This window comes from Lepidochelys olivacea (assembly GCF_965140295.1).
Source record: "Lepidochelys olivacea isolate rLepOli2 genome assembly, chromosome: 2".
NCBI lineage: Eukaryota > Metazoa > Chordata > Testudines > Cheloniidae > Lepidochelys > Lepidochelys olivacea.
The window spans coordinates 74753972-74770840 of record NC_140412.1 but is presented as its reverse complement, the minus strand read 5'-3'; the positions used below and the strand labels follow the sequence as shown (position 1 = coordinate 74770840).

General features: G+C 41.0%; 1 protein-coding gene across 1 annotated transcript in view; it reads right to left on the bottom strand.

The window, feature by feature from the left end:
• PRKDC (protein kinase, DNA-activated, catalytic subunit) overlaps positions 1-16869 on the bottom strand; it is a 153011-nt gene that overhangs the window by 22301 nt on the left and 113841 nt on the right. Inside the window, exons 63-72 of the mRNA XM_084620823.1 lie at positions 12708-12916; positions 12077-12215; positions 11183-11371; positions 10324-10548; positions 9705-9813; positions 7407-7518; positions 4941-5130; positions 3148-3322; positions 2836-3026; positions 53-233 (exon numbers count right to left, since the gene is read on the bottom strand). Of these exons, the coding sequence (XP_084476949.1) occupies positions 53-233; positions 2836-3026; positions 3148-3322; positions 4941-5130; positions 7407-7518; positions 9705-9813; positions 10324-10548; positions 11183-11371; positions 12077-12215; positions 12708-12916 (1720 nt within the window). The remainder of the gene's footprint in view (positions 1-52; positions 234-2835; positions 3027-3147; positions 3323-4940; positions 5131-7406; positions 7519-9704; positions 9814-10323; positions 10549-11182; positions 11372-12076; positions 12216-12707; positions 12917-16869) is intronic.

Sequence of the window (16869 nt, the reverse complement as noted above, 5' to 3'; positions counted from 1 at the left end):
TGCATAACAGTAAGATGAGAAGTCCTGACAAATATTTTAATTTCTGACTCACCAGATGAACCTTCTTCCTCTTTACGGAGATGCTTGTCACAGAAATCAACCAAAGTCATGTAAGCATTTATGACTCCTGTAAGGTCTACGTGCTCCATAGAGTGAGACTGCACCTCTTCTTCAGCCTTCCTCACTGCAGTGCTGAAGTACTGGAAAGCCCTCTTGTTCAGACCTGCTATCACCTGAAATTCAACCACAAGTGGAAACCACAACAAGGAGAGTTCAGCAAATAGGTCATGGTGAATATTCAACAAATTTAGTCTCTTTTTTCTATTTGCAAATGAAGACTGAGCACGTATTTGTCAAATACTTTATGTGAACAGTTCTTGATCTGTAGATGATTCTTGGCTGCAGGTATTCAATATTTGAAATTTGAGCTGTATTGGATACATAGATCATATAGTATTAGTTCTGTTCCCTGTCTGGATAGGCATAAATCTTAGATTGGGGCTTCCAACGCAAGTCATATTTATTAGTTTAAAATTCACTTTCTATGAACATTCTCTACAATTTGGTATTTCCAAGCCAGTAAACTCATTCAATAGACTATTTGTAAACAGTTAACGTGAAAGAGACACAAGCACAGCTGAAGAAAATTAAGTTTTTTAGTTTGAATGGCCATGAGAATATGTGGGGGATTTTTGTTTTGTTAAAAAGCTCTTTGCCCAGATCTAGTTTTAACCTTTATTTATACACAAATCATGTTTTTTTCAATTATGAGAACTGAGGCACAATGTGGTCATCCCAGATTTCTCTACCACAATGTACTGAATGGAAGAAATCATTTACAAAGCATTTTACAAACAAACTTACCTAAACTCCGTATACAGATTCCATCATCTACCACCTACTTGGCAGAAATGTGCCAGCTGCTTAGCAGTATTCAGCAATACCACCCAACAGTTTAGGAACAGCAAGTGAAAAATACTGTATCCAATATAAACTACACTGTGAATTTTTTTGGGACAGTCCCAGGATATAATCCTTTTGGCTAGAAGCAGGCAGGAGGATTAATATGATAAAAGGCATCTCCTTAAAAATCACTTCCTAGAACTGTATTTTGCAATATATCCCATTGTCTTGGAAATGCAACAACTCATGGAAAGCCTGGTTCTCCAGAGCTGTGGTTGTAGCAAAATGATTCATATTACTTAGATAAAAGAGCAGACTGCGTCCAGGGACAGAAGCTTGGCTCAGCAACTTGGCTGACCAGGCATCTCAGAGCAAGTAACATTTTGGAGAACAGGGACTTCAGGCAAATTTGAAAAGATTTGGTCTAACTTTTTAAAAATGTTTGATTAATCCCTAGTGGATGGAAACAGAGATGTCATTCTTCTTTCTCCTCCCTACCCCCACTTCCTTTCTTCCCTTTCCCTCCCTTTTCGTTCTTTTATCTTTTCTATTCTTCCCTTATTTGTTTCGGGGGAGGGAATCAAAATATAAACAAAAAACCCTACATTGTGAAGTTTATGGAGGCAAAGGGAAATTATTGGACTTGGAATTTGGTCAGGAGACAAGTGTTAACACCCTTAGGTCTTGCAGAAGGTACCATGTTATCTCAGTTTGATGTCTCATCCAGAAGGTAGTATAGTGCTCTCTAGTACCATGCTGGGACACTGGTTAAATACTGACTCAGAGGGAACAGAATCATCCACAAAATGATGGATACCACTTACTGCAGTATCTTTCTGGAGGTCTCTCAAATAAGTATGATCTTTCTTAGTTTTTAAGGATCACAGCACAAGGTGGTACGGAAGAGATTTCATGCTTACTTTTCAACTGCTCATTATAAAGAATGTTGTCATTCATTCTGGTAGAGTAACTAGCACAATAATTTTTAACTTTATGAAATAGTTATAATAATTTTTGTCCTTATTGTACTGACACTGTTCATTTACAGATTGTACTTGCTCCTGGAGAGACAAATAAGACTGTTTGTTCATTCTGACTGTAGTTACTCCCAAGGCTCTTAATAGAGGGCAGCTATCAAGATCAGCAGATATAAATTGATATATGCAGTTTAACTCTCCATCTGGCTTCCTTTGAAAGACATAAGTTCAGTTCCAGAACATCTTGAACAACTCTCAATACATACATTTGAAGATCTGGTAGGATCTCCAATTGCGTGCTTTTTATATTGTACTCCTGCTCAATTAAGGCAAAGGACAATGGGACAAATTTTACTTTTTTCTGCTCCTAGGTATGGTTGATCATTAAAATGACTAAACAATCATTAAAATAAACAGAAAATTAGCTATATTAATATTAGGAATTGACTATCTTCATGGGAGATTCATGTGACCAGCCCTGCCTGATGTTAGCATGGATTTCGAAGAGCACCACGCATCCCACTATGAGGCTGGTCTCTGCTCCCTCACCCTTCTTGCCTTTGTGCTTGCACATGCTCTCGGACAGACCTCCTTCCTCTATATAAGATGTCAGTAGGGACAAACACTAGCACAATCATGGAGGCTCTGGACACAGCAGATTCAAAACCTGCCTCCACAAGTTTTTCTTTACCATCTTGGTGGGAGTTTGGGGCATGGAACCTCCTCTCCAGCAATGAGGAACTGTCCAGGGGCAGGAGCCCATGACTGACTAAGAGGGGTCCAGATCAGACTAACAGCAGCTTCAGCTCATTGGAGAAATCAGTGCTAGCAACAGAGAGCAGTAGCATGGGTTTACTGTAGTAACATGGGCTTAATGTAACTGAGTTAATGAATTACATAACAAAATTAGCCAGCTACAATAATGAGTAAGAAGCTCCTTTCCCTTCTCATTTACCTTCTCAGAGTTTTCAGGCCTCTCTCCAGAAAGCATCACGACTTTCCTAGCTTTTTCTTCCTCCATTTTTTCAAGACATCTTGGATCTTTGCTAAGGGCACTGGCCAAAATATGGTAAGTGGTACCCAACAGAAGGTTTTGGTTGCGGAAGGCCACTATGTTTTTACTCAGGTAGTCAGTTTTGCTCTCATCTGTTCAAATTCAGAAATAAAGTTGGTAATTTGGCAGTAAAATGGATTCCCATTACAAACAGGAAGAGAATCCATAGCATAGGTTCTGCATCAATGGAGTCTGAATAGATAACATTATTACCCAGTAAAGAGATGGTTTTCAACACAGTGAGCATTTGTTCAGGACTATTCTGGCTCTGACTGCGACTATGGCTAAAGCGGCAATAGCTGTGATTCCATCTCAAGAGCCAGTCTTCTCTGGTTTTAGACTCTCTGTGCAGATCCTTCAGAAGCTTCATGGCAACTGAGAAGCTGTTCTACATTAACAGATCAAAATGGGAATTTTCAATAATGCATTAGAAGAAGGGGAAATAAAAAACTACTGTTTGCAGCAAATGAAGAGATCCAGGGATATTGCAAGCGCCTTTACAGGATTCACAACGTGTAACAGGAAAGGTCCTGGGAATTCCAGCAAAGTGTGAGGGGCACCATTGCCTTTTGGGCTGGGTGTGAAAAACAGGCTTACACTAATGGAAGTATTTGATAAAAATATAAAAAAATACACAAACAATCTAGCTCCAGTCATTTTTAACTCAAATCCTACTTAAAATACAGAGGTCAACATGTCAACTTTTTCCACCTTGATAGTCTGGTCTCTAAATTAGGTCTCTACATCTATCTTTAGACCCATTAACAAGTGGTTTGACTTTCAGGGGTACTGAGTACCCATTACTCCCACTGATCTCAATGGAGACTTTGGGTATTCAGCACCTCTGAGCAACAGGTCACTTAGGGTTAGATTCAGAAAGGGATTTAGGTGCCTACCTTCCACTTTTGGTGCCTAAATCCCAAGATCAGACACCACTAGTATTAAAACTCCCACAGCTCAGCTGCTGCTGAATCCTGTAGATTTTTAACTCACTTGGTGCGTAATTTTTTGCAGAACAAGTTACCTAGGCACCTATGTTTCTGCCTCTGTGTATCTGAGCCTCTGCTCCATTCTAGACATCTGGACACCTAAGTCCCAATGTGATGCACAGGCTGGGGAAACACAGCTGTTCCTCCACCTAACTTGCACGCTGGGCCTGAGCTGGTAAGCAGGTAAGCTTGCCTGCTGGACCTGGCCCCACAGGTAAGCTCACACAAAACAGACAATGGGACTTAGCTCAGTCCTTACGATACTCATGTGGAACATGGAAAACCCCAGTTCAAGGGATCAGCAAGTGAGGGCCCCAATCACTAGGTATGGAATATTCTGATGTGGCTCTCCCTCAGTCTGTCCTGTAGAAGCAGTTCCATTGTGGATAAACAATTAAACAGTCATTAGTCCGGAGCGAGAGAGAGCCTGGTGGTTTGAAAACTCACTCAGAATGTGGGAGGCCCAGGATCCCTGCTCTAATGACTAATTATTTTTTCCAGAGAGGAAAAGCTTCAAAAGGAAAGACTGAGAGAGTCCCATATAACAATATCCCATAGCCCAATGGTTAGGGCACTTGCCTGAGAGGTGGTGGCAGATCCCTGTTCAGATCCTTTACCTTACTAGAGCAGAAGATAGAAATATAAATACATGAAATTAAAAAACTTTAAAATGTGATACATTATGCTACTTACACATGCCCCCCACAGGCCCACAACTATAACATTTCTGATGCTTTATTTATTTGTTCTGGAAAGTACCAGGAACATCTGGTGAACGAAAAGAGCCTTTGGGCACATTTCCTGAAATTGCACATTTTAGAAAAGTTGTTAATTAACAGCTGCCATCTACAATTCTGTAGAAAAAGAACCAGGCTTCCCCAGGCATTCAAGAACATACTATGGGGGGAAATCCCTGCATTGGCAGCAGCATGACATGGACAACCTAATCTGTCTTTTCCAGTTCTAATAGCTATGGTTTTCCAATGAATCAAGCACTACCAGACAGTGCAGAGTCACCTGTTTCCTGGCACTCTCTATCATCTTCATTTTCATGTTAAATTTGCAGCTTCTAATCATTGAATGAATGTCTTCTTCCTGCATATCTGCCTCCATTTTGTCACCAACATCTCCCCTTCCATCCACCTCCATACTATCATCAGCCTGGATGTTAGGCAGTTTCTCCTGAATTTTTCCAAGAAAGAAACACCTGCACAATGGTGAAAGGAAATATAAGACATTAACATACAGTGAGAAGCACACAGGTGATTTTAATCCTTCCTCTCCTTGATCTATATTCAATGCTACAAAATTTCCCACTGGTAAATATGGCTAAGCAGCTTCAATCACTGACTGATGTCACTATTATTTGTGATTTTGATCCTCTTCAGTCAGGAGTAGGCATATTCAACTAATAGAATTAATAGTTACAAACAGGGTGTAATGAATACCCCTCTGTCTTGAAATGGTGTTCCTTACAAATATTTCATTTTTTAATCCTGGCTATGGGGTTAGGTTTTTATTGGAGACTATGGAGTTTAGGTGCTAGAAAATGTCCATTATTACCTTTTTCTAGAATACTACCCCAAATGTACGAAGACAAACCTATAGCCCTTTCTCTAATGACAGCATAATTGTAAGGAACATGTATACCGGCTTATAAAATATAAATGCCAGCTAGAGCTGACTGAAACTTGGGATTTCCAGTTCATGGAAAATTTCAGTATTTCAAAGGGCAGTGGTGAAGCTGACAAGAATCATGTCAATTTCAGTCAGCAGCTGCCAGGATTCCCAGGATCCAAGGCAGTCCCACTATGTTCACAGCCCTGACACTGGGGGCCGCAGAGCTTCCAGACATCTAGGCCTGCTGGCTCCAAGTCTTTCAAGTGGGTGGGTCCTGGGAGCCAGTTGATCTGGGAGCAGTCTGCATGGTAGGGCTGCCCAAAGCCATGGACCCTAGAAGCCCAGGCTCCCCAGCAGCCTGCCATGAAACCAAGCAGAGTTCCGGTGGAAACCTGCCTGTGATTCAATTAAAGTTTATCAAACCAGAGATGCTTCTGTGACACACTTCAGGTTCAATAAATCGGCATTTCCCAATGAAACTCTATTTCACAGGAAAAATCCTTACCAGCTCTAGCACGAGCCTATATTTCATGTCAAACTCTGATTCAACTGCAAACCTTATTTAGGTTTGCACAAGTGACCTTTCAGATTTTTATTACAGTAGTGCCCTGAGACTCCAGTCACCATCAAGGGACCCACTGAGATATCCTTACTCACAGTGACTATTACCTTACTCTATAAGTAGGCCCATGAACTTCAATGGGACTGCTTACTATGTAAACTGTTACTCACTGGGAGTCTGGGTATCAGTCTGGCTCTGCACTAGGTGCTGTGTAAACACCATAGAAATACGGTCCCTGTCCCAAGGAACCTTATAACCTAATTTAAGAGAAGACACAAGTAGGTATCTTAAAAGCCCACAGCAAGCTTTCGGCAGTTTGTCAACTCTCCAAAGCTTGTAAGTTTTGGGGCTTTCCCAAAGGATAAAGTATGAAATGTGTTTTGGTTCACCTCTAACCTAAGTAAGCTCCTATGCACAGGAGGTTTTGGCTCCTGGCTGAACGAACACTGCCAAGCCTGCTGAGACTCCATAATCAGCAAATTTTAAGGAGCTTATTTGGCTCAGAGAGAGGTAATGATGAAGACTGAGGAAAGGAGAGTGATCTGAAGTTGCATTGAGAGAAAGGAGAGGATGTGGAGAAATATTATGGGGAGGAGAAAGAAATTAAAAGGTTAGAGAAAGCATCTGAGCCTCTTGAGAGCTTGCCTAAATAAAGTCTCTCAAGGGTCAGCCATTTCAGGTAACTGTTGCACAGCAGAAGTTTTGGTTATAGTAATAGTTAAAGACAGTCACATAAATACCTGAAGAACATGGTGATGACTGGGGTTGGGTTCTTTGTATAAAACCTTGTTAAAACTTCTAGCTGTTTAAAGACATCTGGTAATTGAGAGCCCATTATTGTGACTTTTACTCACGCTGAGGGGCACTTAGTGAGTAGTCCCATTGTGATAAATGTGACTATTCACCCATCTACTCCTCAACATATGTAAGGATTGAAAAATTGGGCCAAGGATGGATGGATGGCAAAATCTTAATTTATAATCCTTATTTCTTTATCGTGTACCTAGCTATTGATGGATGACAAACAATTTTAAGCTTTAGGCTATTGATCTAATCTGCTAACTACACTATTTATATGAAAACATCCTCTTATCCACCTATGCACCCAGTCTGCCCTTTGCTCCTCTCCATATCTTAGTAATATGAAAACAATTTGTTCCATCTGAAAGGCAAGACACAATAGTACTTAGAAATCACGGAGTGCTGGATTCCAACCAAAAATTTCTACAAGCAACATGAGAAATATAGCAAGCTTAACTATCACGTAGAATCATAGTTAACAGACAAGTATCTCATCTTACCGGTTTGTAATAATGTCATCCCAGATGTTCATGGGGTCCATTTTATCATCTGGATATCTGCTTGTCCAAATTCTGAGAAGTCTCTTAAGGGAAGCTTGAGAAGCTAAGCTGCCTAAAATCAATTAAAAATACTTTAAGAAAAGGCTGCATGGAGGTAATGTGAAAATGTAGGGGGTCAAACCATAATGTTTAGAATGAGAAAAGCACAGACTGACACAGCAGCAGCCAGCAGTTACTATAATGAAACTCACTCCAATTTCCTGACTCCTATTAAATGAATCATTGTCTGGTGTTTATTATACTATTTTCTAGGCATTGCTGTATCTCAACTACTAGAGAGTAAAGAAACTAAAAGGAGCAATAATTATCACTGAAAAAGAATGACAGTTATCAGTATTCCTCATAGGAGTATAGTGGAATACAAAGGTACAATTGTTAACTAGAGTTTTGTACTAAGCTGATAAGATGTAAATAACTTTATATTTTATGCCTAAAATGGCAGATATTAATGGAACACATGATCTGTCTATGCTGTTCACTACTATCTGGCGGATGTAATTGCAGAGCCATTGTCCATTATCTTTGAAAACTCATGGCAATCGGGGGATGTCCCAGATGACTGGAAAAAGGCTAATGTAGTGCCCATCTTTTAAAAAGGGAAGGAGGAGGATCTGGGGAACTACAGGTCAATCAGCCTCACCTCAGGCCCTGGAAAAATCATGGAGCAGGTCCTCAAGGAATCAATTCTGAAGCACTTAGAGGAAAGGAAAGTGATCAGGAACAGTCAGTATGGATTCATCAAGGGCAAGTCATGCCTGACTAATTTAGTTGCCTTCCTTGATGAGTTAACTGGCTCTGTGGATGAGTGGAAAGCAGTGGATGTGTTATTCCTTGACTTCACCAAACTTTTGATACAGTCTCCCACAGTATTCTTCCCAGCAAGTTAAAGAAGTATGGGCTGGATGAATGCACTATAAGGTGGACAGAAAGCTGGCTAAATTGTTGGGCTCAACGGGTAGTGATCAATGGCTCCATGTCTAGTTGGCAGCTGGTATCAAGCGGAGTGCTCCAAGGGTCGGTCCTGGGGCCGGTTTTGTTCAATATCTTCATTAATGATCTGGAGGATGGCGTGGATTGCACCCTCAGCAAGTTTGCAGATGACAGTAAACTAGGAGGAGTGGTAGATACGCGGGAGGGTAGGGATAGGATACATAGGGACCTAAACAAATTAGAGGATTGGGCCAAAAGATAAGGATCAACAAGGACAAGTGCAGAGTCCTGCACTTAGGACAGAAGAATCCCATGCACTGCTACAGACTAGGGACCAAATGGCTAGGCAGCAGTTCTGCAGAAAAGGACCTAGAGGTTACAGTGGAAGAGAAGCTGAATATGAGTCAACAGTGTGCCCTTGTTGCTAAGAAGGCTAATGGCCTTCTGAGCTGTATAAGTAGGGGCACTGCCAGCAGATGAAGGGATGTGTTTGTTCCCCTCTATTCGACAATGATGAGGCCTCATCTGGAGTACTGTGTCCAGTTTTGGGCCCCACACTACAAGAAGGATGTGGAAAAACTAGAAAGCGTCCAGCAGAGGGCAACAAAAGTGATTACGGAACTGGAACACATGACTTATGAAGAGAGGCTGAGGGAACTGGGATTGTTTAGTCTGCGGAAAAGAATGAGGGAGGATTTGGTAGCTGCTTTCAACTACCTGAAAGGGGGTTCCAAAGAGGATGGATCTAGACTGTTCTCAGTGGTACCAGATGACAGAACAATGAGTAATGGTCTCAAGTTGCAGTGGGGGAAGTTTAGGTTGGATATTAGGAAAAAAATTTCACTAGGAGGGTGGTAAAGCACTGGAATGGTTTACCTGGGGAGGCGGTGGAATCTTCTTCCTTTGAGGTTTTTAAGGTCAGGCTTGACAAAGCCCTGGCTGGGATGATTCAGTTGGGGATTGGTCCTGCTTTGAGCAGGGGGTTCAACTAGATGACCTCCTGAGGTCCCTTCCAACCCTAATATTCTATGATCTATCAAACTAGTCTAAAACTAATCATGTGTAATTTTAAAGAGATAATTGGTATTTTAAATCATCATGCAAGGATTTTATGGCAAGGGCTAGAAACATAAAACATAACATAGCTGATGACCCTTTTTAAAAGTATCTTCACTGTATCAGACACAGATTCAGAGTCTTTTGACATGTGAAAATAACTACACTCACTCTTTCCAAAAATAAAAAGCTCATTGCCACAATGTATATACACAAAATAAGCGAAAAATACTGTGGGGAAAAATATCTTACTTGGTTTGCTTATAAAATTGATGAATTCCTGTATTTCTGTTAAAGCTTGGACAGACTGCAGCTTTGTTAGTCGACTTCGGTGTAACAGATTATCAATACTGGAATAGTTCTAGGAGAGGGAAAATTATTTTTAAGTGATTTCTTATCATGTTTTTATTTAAAGCCCTGTAGAGCAGATAAATAACCGATCCTTCTATGTGCTATGCTCAACTAGATTGTGATTCATATCATCCTTAGAAAAGATGCATAAAACCAACCAGTATCAGTTTACACTAGTTAGAGGTTTTCAGAATGACACATCAGTGAACTAGGCTGAATAAACTCAGTGTGATATAGTGGGGGGGAGGAGGAGACAGAATGAATAAACTGAAAGGAGCAAGACACCCCCAAAATGGGGGGGGGGCAATGTTGCACTGGATGGCTGTTTCCATTTCTTCAGTTCCTGAGGTGAAATCCTGACCCTAGGGAAGTCAACGGAAGTTTTGCCATTCACTTCAAGGGGGTCAAGATTCCATCCTTTATATTTTTATCTTGAAGGACTGTTCCAGTAGCAGCAAGGGCTGCACTTGACATGACTTCCTACAGAGAATCACAGCAGACATGTCAGCAGCTTTGTTACCTGCATGAAGGCCTGCATGCCACTGCTTATGTAATATCTGGCTCTGTCAAAGTCATCCTGCAAGATGTAGAGAAGACTCAGCTCTTGGCTGTAATACATTTCTATAAGGGCTTTCCTCTGTTCTATCTTCATAGCCTCATCAATGAAGGTCAGCAAGGACTGGTCATTGCCCCCATGGAGCAGTAACTTCAACTTACTCCGTATTATATATGGCAGATAGGTTTCCTACAGAGGAAAAAAGTAAAGTCTCTTTACTCCTGGGGCAGGATACTGAATAATCACTTCTGCCATCTGTTGCTGGTGATGTAGAACCGTATGCAAGACATATAGGGGCCTGGTTCCATCTGCTACAGGCCTAAAGATTTTCAAATTAGGAAAAGACTAACATATTTCACCAAATGTAATTATATTTTTCAGTGTACCTTAACCTTTTTCAGACTGACTCCCATCAACCAACAAGTCACATAGCGCCCTCTTCCGGTGGGCTCATGCAGTTGCACAGGTACTGGCGCTTTGCATTTCTTATCAACTTCAAGATAAATTCTGTTTGACCACCCAAATACAGGAGGAGGAGAAAAATAAATGACAGCAACATGAAGAGGACAATGTGACAAGGCTGGAGCCATTTTCTCAGTCATGGGACTAAAGGACAACTTGAGACGCAACAGAACAGCAAAAAATATTTACTTTAATTACTGTTGACTGTACTTTTTTATAAGAAAACTCATCTAAGTTGTGCAAAATACCTTTGTGATCAAGTCATTTTACCTCTATCCCTAATCAAGGCACCGCAGTAATGGCCCCTGTACAAATGCAATCAGTGTGATATCAAATCTAATCTAGCAATGATTTCACAAACCTGATAAAATGGATCACTCCAAGTTTTGTTTAGGTCTGGAGGTTGTCCGCTATCAATATTAACAGTGGAACAATACTCCAGTAACTTCCACTCTGTCAGATGGTTGTAGCATTCAAGAGATGCAAGTTCCCAGAAATCCTTTTCTGCGTCAGTAGGCTCACCATCCGACCAGTCTTGTTTAGAGAAAGCCTAGAAAAGGAATGTCAGATAAAAAAAACAAGTAGGGTCTTAGTGGCAACATTATGATCTTTTTACTATTCTAGCTGAACACGTTCAGGAAAACCTATAATGTTTTCACTGTTGCATGACAATATTTTATTCCTTTATCAGCATTTGTGTTTAATCAACAAATAGGACCAAAGAAAATGTTCCAAAGAATTCTTCAAAATTTAAGCCAGTCACACCTTTAACATATAAAACTCAATTCAGATGAGAGCTTCAGTCAACCTGCATTTGTAAAGAGCTGCATTTTTCCACCTTTCATTTAGACACAAACATTCTGTAGGTAAATCATTTCCACAGATTTTTTTATCTATTATCAACTGGTGAACACAAATAGAACTTACCTGTGCAGATCATAGGCACTTAATTTGCACTCTTTAATGCTCTTTTGTATTTATTGAAATTATATTGATTTATGCCTGTAAAGTTGTGTGACACTAATGGAGATAACTTGAAAATTAGGCTCAATAAGCACTGTCTGTTATGAACTGTTATTTATATTGCATTTGGCCAAGTATCTTTTATTGTTCTTGAATTATATAATGAAGTGAACTAAATAAAAGAACGTTTAAAGCAACATGCTGTCTCAGAATTATTATTTTGATGGAAGTAAAAAAAGGGTCTTAAAAAAAATCTGAGAGGAAATAAACCATAAACCATGTAATTTTTTACCTCATCATATTGTTTAGCTGCTTCAGCATAATCACTTTTTGCCTCTGCTAACAGTGCATTCTGGGTAATTTCCTTAGTTCCAATCTTTCCACTGAAAATACCACGAAGAACATCATAATCTCCAACAGATCGATAAAGCCTAGTAAAGTTAAGACAAAAAAATATTATTTGAAAAAGAACAGCTTTCTATTCAAGTGCAAAGTATCCAGGTACAAAGTGCTTCAGTATTACAACTGATACATGTTAGATAGTCTATGTAAACTGACAGCTCTATAACTGCCTGGCTGCACAGAATGCATCACTGATAAATGGATATTATTCTTCTATCAGATTATGAATTTATACTGGATTGTGTAAATTCCACTCTGGTCAAAAAATGCTTAAAGAATGCTGCACACACTACTCCGAAAGAGTACAGCATTTAACTGGACTGGAAACCAAGCTGTTGAATCTGTACCAGAGAATGTGTTGGAACAGATTTATGACATGGGAGTAGCCCTGCCTGAAAGGTCAATAATTAGCTCAGAAGTATTAAAAATATACCTCCGATGAAAATCAAGACTTACATATGACTAGAACTCTTGGCTGCTTTAATTTGAACTAATTAATTTCTGCCCAAACAAGCACTTACTTAGCAAGTTCAATCCATCTGATTACATCTGGAGAGAGCTCTGCCCTTCCACGCATTCGTTTGGACAGTGGTTCTTCTGCAGAAGAAAGACGAGTTAGAGCCTGTTCAAGAAGCAGGATGCCCACGGGTTGCTGTAAACTGGCTAAGCAGCTAGTGCTCACAGTGGCCGAGTCGAGGTCTAGCAGCTCTCTGTGCTGGTAACTCACTTCCTGTAAAACAAAGACATGGGCTGTTTATAAAGCCTATTTCCAATACTTACAGGCCCACTGAGAACATCTTTTGGTTTTATTTTCCTAAAGTGAAAGGAAGCTTGGATGGAGGCCATTGCATCATGAAGAGAGTTCCCAGCTGTGGTGCAGTTTTCCTTAAGTAGCAACAGTTTGGCTGACATGAGTAACCAATCCACTTAGGGTGACCAGATGTCCCGATTTTATAGGGACAGTCCCAATTTTTGGGGATTTTTTTTTTATATAGGCACCTATTACCCCCAGCCCCGTCCCAATTTTTTACACTTGCTATCTGGTCACCCTAAATCCACTTTTCTCCCACTCATGCACCATCAGACTGAATTAAACTCTGCAGCATGAAAACAAAATTGAAAATGAATGGAGAATGAGAAATTTCTTATCTGATAATTTTCTTTACATGAGCAATTTCTTTCCGAGTCCATTATTCATGGACCAACGCGCCCTACCCGAGGAATTCAGAGGTGGTCCATTGTTGTTGCTCCAGGGTCCAGGACTAAGCTCCGCCCCTTAGCTCAGGCCACCAGAGCAGTTCTTCCACAGCTGTAGAAACACTCCAGCAACCAATTATTAGCATTAAGACAACCTCATTTACCGGACTCCCAGTGTGGGTTGAATTCCGAGAAGCCGCTAACAGAAAGGAAAATCATCAGATAAGGAATTTCTCATTCTGTTGCACAGTTTCTCTCCTCTTTCGCTATTCATGGAAAGTAGCAAGTAGTGACTCCCAGAAGCAGGAAGGGAAACAATAAGCAGTTTAATTATTACAGTAGGCTAATAGGCAGGAATAGAAATTCTTCCATATATAAACCAAGAGCTTTATAAACTAAGTAGCAACCTCCAACCAAAGGAGAAATGGAAATTTCCTTTGCAAATCTTCCTCAGGTGAGGTTCCTTCCCCCCACAGCATGCCAGCTGGTGCAAGAATTTTACATGTTGCCTGCAAGCAACTTTGAGACCCTAAGACCTTGGCATTTTGGATAGAATGAAATGAACAGGCTACAATTGGTGTATGTATGCCATGTGCTTGAGACATATGTTTAGAGCTCTAGGAATGCCCATTTATGCCACAATCTTCCAAGGATTAGAACAAAACAATGGGAGAACTATTTCCCAGGAACTGTGGAAAGAGAAATTTACCTTGGACAGAAAGGTTTCTGGAGCTCTAAAAGTAACCTTTTCCTTATGACAAAGGCAGCATGGTTCTTGTACGGATATGGGAACTAATTCCAAAATCTTCCTTTTGGAGGTAATGGTGACTAAAAATGCCAGCCACAGGCTTGTCTAATCCATCTTTCTAATTAAATTTGGCAGAGATACTCAGAGGAACCGATGTGCCTGTCTACAAAATGCTGCTGTGGCTGGTACCCATGTTTCTAAAGGTGCTTGGTTGTAGGACTTGGTTGTAGAGTCCTGGAGAAACTCTAGTGTATCTGAGATTACCAGAATTTTGGGATTAATATTTGTATCTAGAGATCAGACTCCTTTGTGCTGGGTACTGCACAAACGAAGAAGCAGTCCCTGCCCCAAAGAGCACCAGAAATGTAAATCTGACCAGACCAGTGAATGAAATATTCTGACTGTTACAGTTTGGTTTCCAGACAGAACTCTGGAATCCATGCTGAAAACTGAACTTCTCTTCCAACACCCAGGCTGTTAACTGTAGGTATTCCTGTAGGAGTCCCGGTTTCAACAGATCATGTGTTTTCTGCATGTACAAGGTGGGGTCCTTGGTTATCTAGCAAGTCCAGTGTGCCTTCTGGGCCAGTGGAGGACTAGCAAGAGGACCACAACTCTCCTTTTTCTTTTCTGTATCCTTTACGTGAACTGTCTTGAAAGGCAGCAGATTCTGCTCTACCCAGGACATTATTTCCATTGCCAAGGAGAAGCTTTCACTCTGGTTACTCCCTAATTATGGAAGGGATATAAACACTCATGCCTCAATCATAAGCCAACCTCTAACAGGAATTAGCAGGATACTTTCTCTGCAAGTACCACAATTTCCTACTAAATGGTTTCTTGCACCTTCCTCTGATGCAGTCGGTGTTGGCCACTATCATAAAAAGGATATTGGATTGCATGGACAACAGAATGACTCCCCTAGAGTCCATATTTGCACGTTTTGCTTTTTTAATTTTTTAAATATACACCCTAATAGAGACGTCAAAATGAACTGAAATGTTGTTCTGTATATTGTATATGCAGAATCTCATTTATATTTGTCTTCCTAGTATGCTTGATTCCACAGTGAGTATGCAAGGGTCTAGAGTGAAAGCTAGGTTTGCTTTCAGCATGATGTTTGCACTATTACTGTCCTGCTGGTAATAGCTTATTATTACTATTACCAGCAGGAGAGTGAATTTGTGTGTGGGGGGGTGGAGGGTGAGAAAACCTGGATTTGTGCTGGAAATGGCCCAACTTGATGATCACTTTAGATAAGCTATTCCCTGCAGGACAGTGGGGTTGGAGGAAGTATTGTTTCATATTCTCTGTGTGTATATAAAGTCTGCTGCAGTTTCCACGGTATGCATCCGATGAAGTGAGCTGTAGCTCACGAAAGCTCATGCTCAAATAAATTGGTTAGTCTCTAAGGTGCCACAAGTCCTCCTTTTCTTTTTGCGAATACAGACTAACACGGCTGTTACTCTGAAACCTGGAAATAGCTGGTTACTGATGACCCCTTAGGAAATACTGATGCCATGAAGTTTTGGATTCCTGCAAATCTTTACCCTACGGCAAAATTACAGCCAAAGCCGTATCTATTTTGATCTCTGGGTAGGAACTCTGCATTTGGATCCAAAGTTCCCCTTCATTATAAAAAACTGGTGGCTATGAATCCTTTCCAACAGCTGTTAATTTATGATTGGGTCTGTTTCTCTTGATAGGGTGCTGTAGAGGTTTATTTTTATTTTGTTTTGTGCTGCATGTGTGGTATTTCTTCCCCTGGCTGTATACAGCAGAAAGATAGAACACTATTTATCCTGGCATGGGAACCCCAAAACAGAGGAGGGCTAGTGGTACACATACCTCAATTGTGGAAGTAGCCTGTTAAAAGTTCCTGGGAGCCTGAAGGCTGGCACCCAAGTAATTACTGTAGGAGCAACCTAGTACCACTCAGCGCTTTACTCAGTAAATCAGGATAATTCTGAACATTCTGTAATCCCATGAAGGTGCACCTTTGCGGAGAGTGGAATACTCATGTGCCTCCATTTGTGTCATCAACTGCCTCAAGTGCTCCTAAGACTTTAGTGTGGAGCCAGCTTGTGGAGCGGGGAGGGGTAGAGAGCAAGACCCTTCCCACCTTTCACAGTCTGAGCCCCTTTCCCTGGCAGAGCAAGGGTCCTTGGGCTAAAAGCTACGAGAGAACCTCTATGAAGGAGAGAAACCCCAGCAAACGCTCCCTCAGGGGGAGAAGACAAAGGAGAAAGGGTTTAACCCCTGATTTTCAAACTCACTTGTTCATAATATTAATTACCGTCTTAAGAAGATATCGCTTGCACTTTTGCTTTTTTGGAAGTCACTGGGTTTTTCAGGATTTACCCATGAGTATAATGAAAATCCTCTGATTCACAGTGGGAGAAAGAGGAGCTGCGTAGGAGCTCTGCCTTTTTCCCCCAGAGAGGAGGGAACCCACATCTGGGTGTGGGGACTCTGGATCTTCTCTGGATATTTTCCCCTTCGGTGCCTGTTTATTGTGGTGCCTACTCCATGAGCTGTCCAGAGAGCTTCCTCATTAGGCTCTCTCTCCAAAACCTCAGAAGGTCATGATCAGTCTTTTCTGCACTGGAGTCATGGCTCCTTGGGGCAGGATGGGGACCCGACATGCTGGTCAGACTCTGACCTCTGTGCCTTAGCAGTGCAAGGGTCAGCTGGCTGGTCACAGGCATGGGATAATTCATCTTCTGTAGAGCCCATAC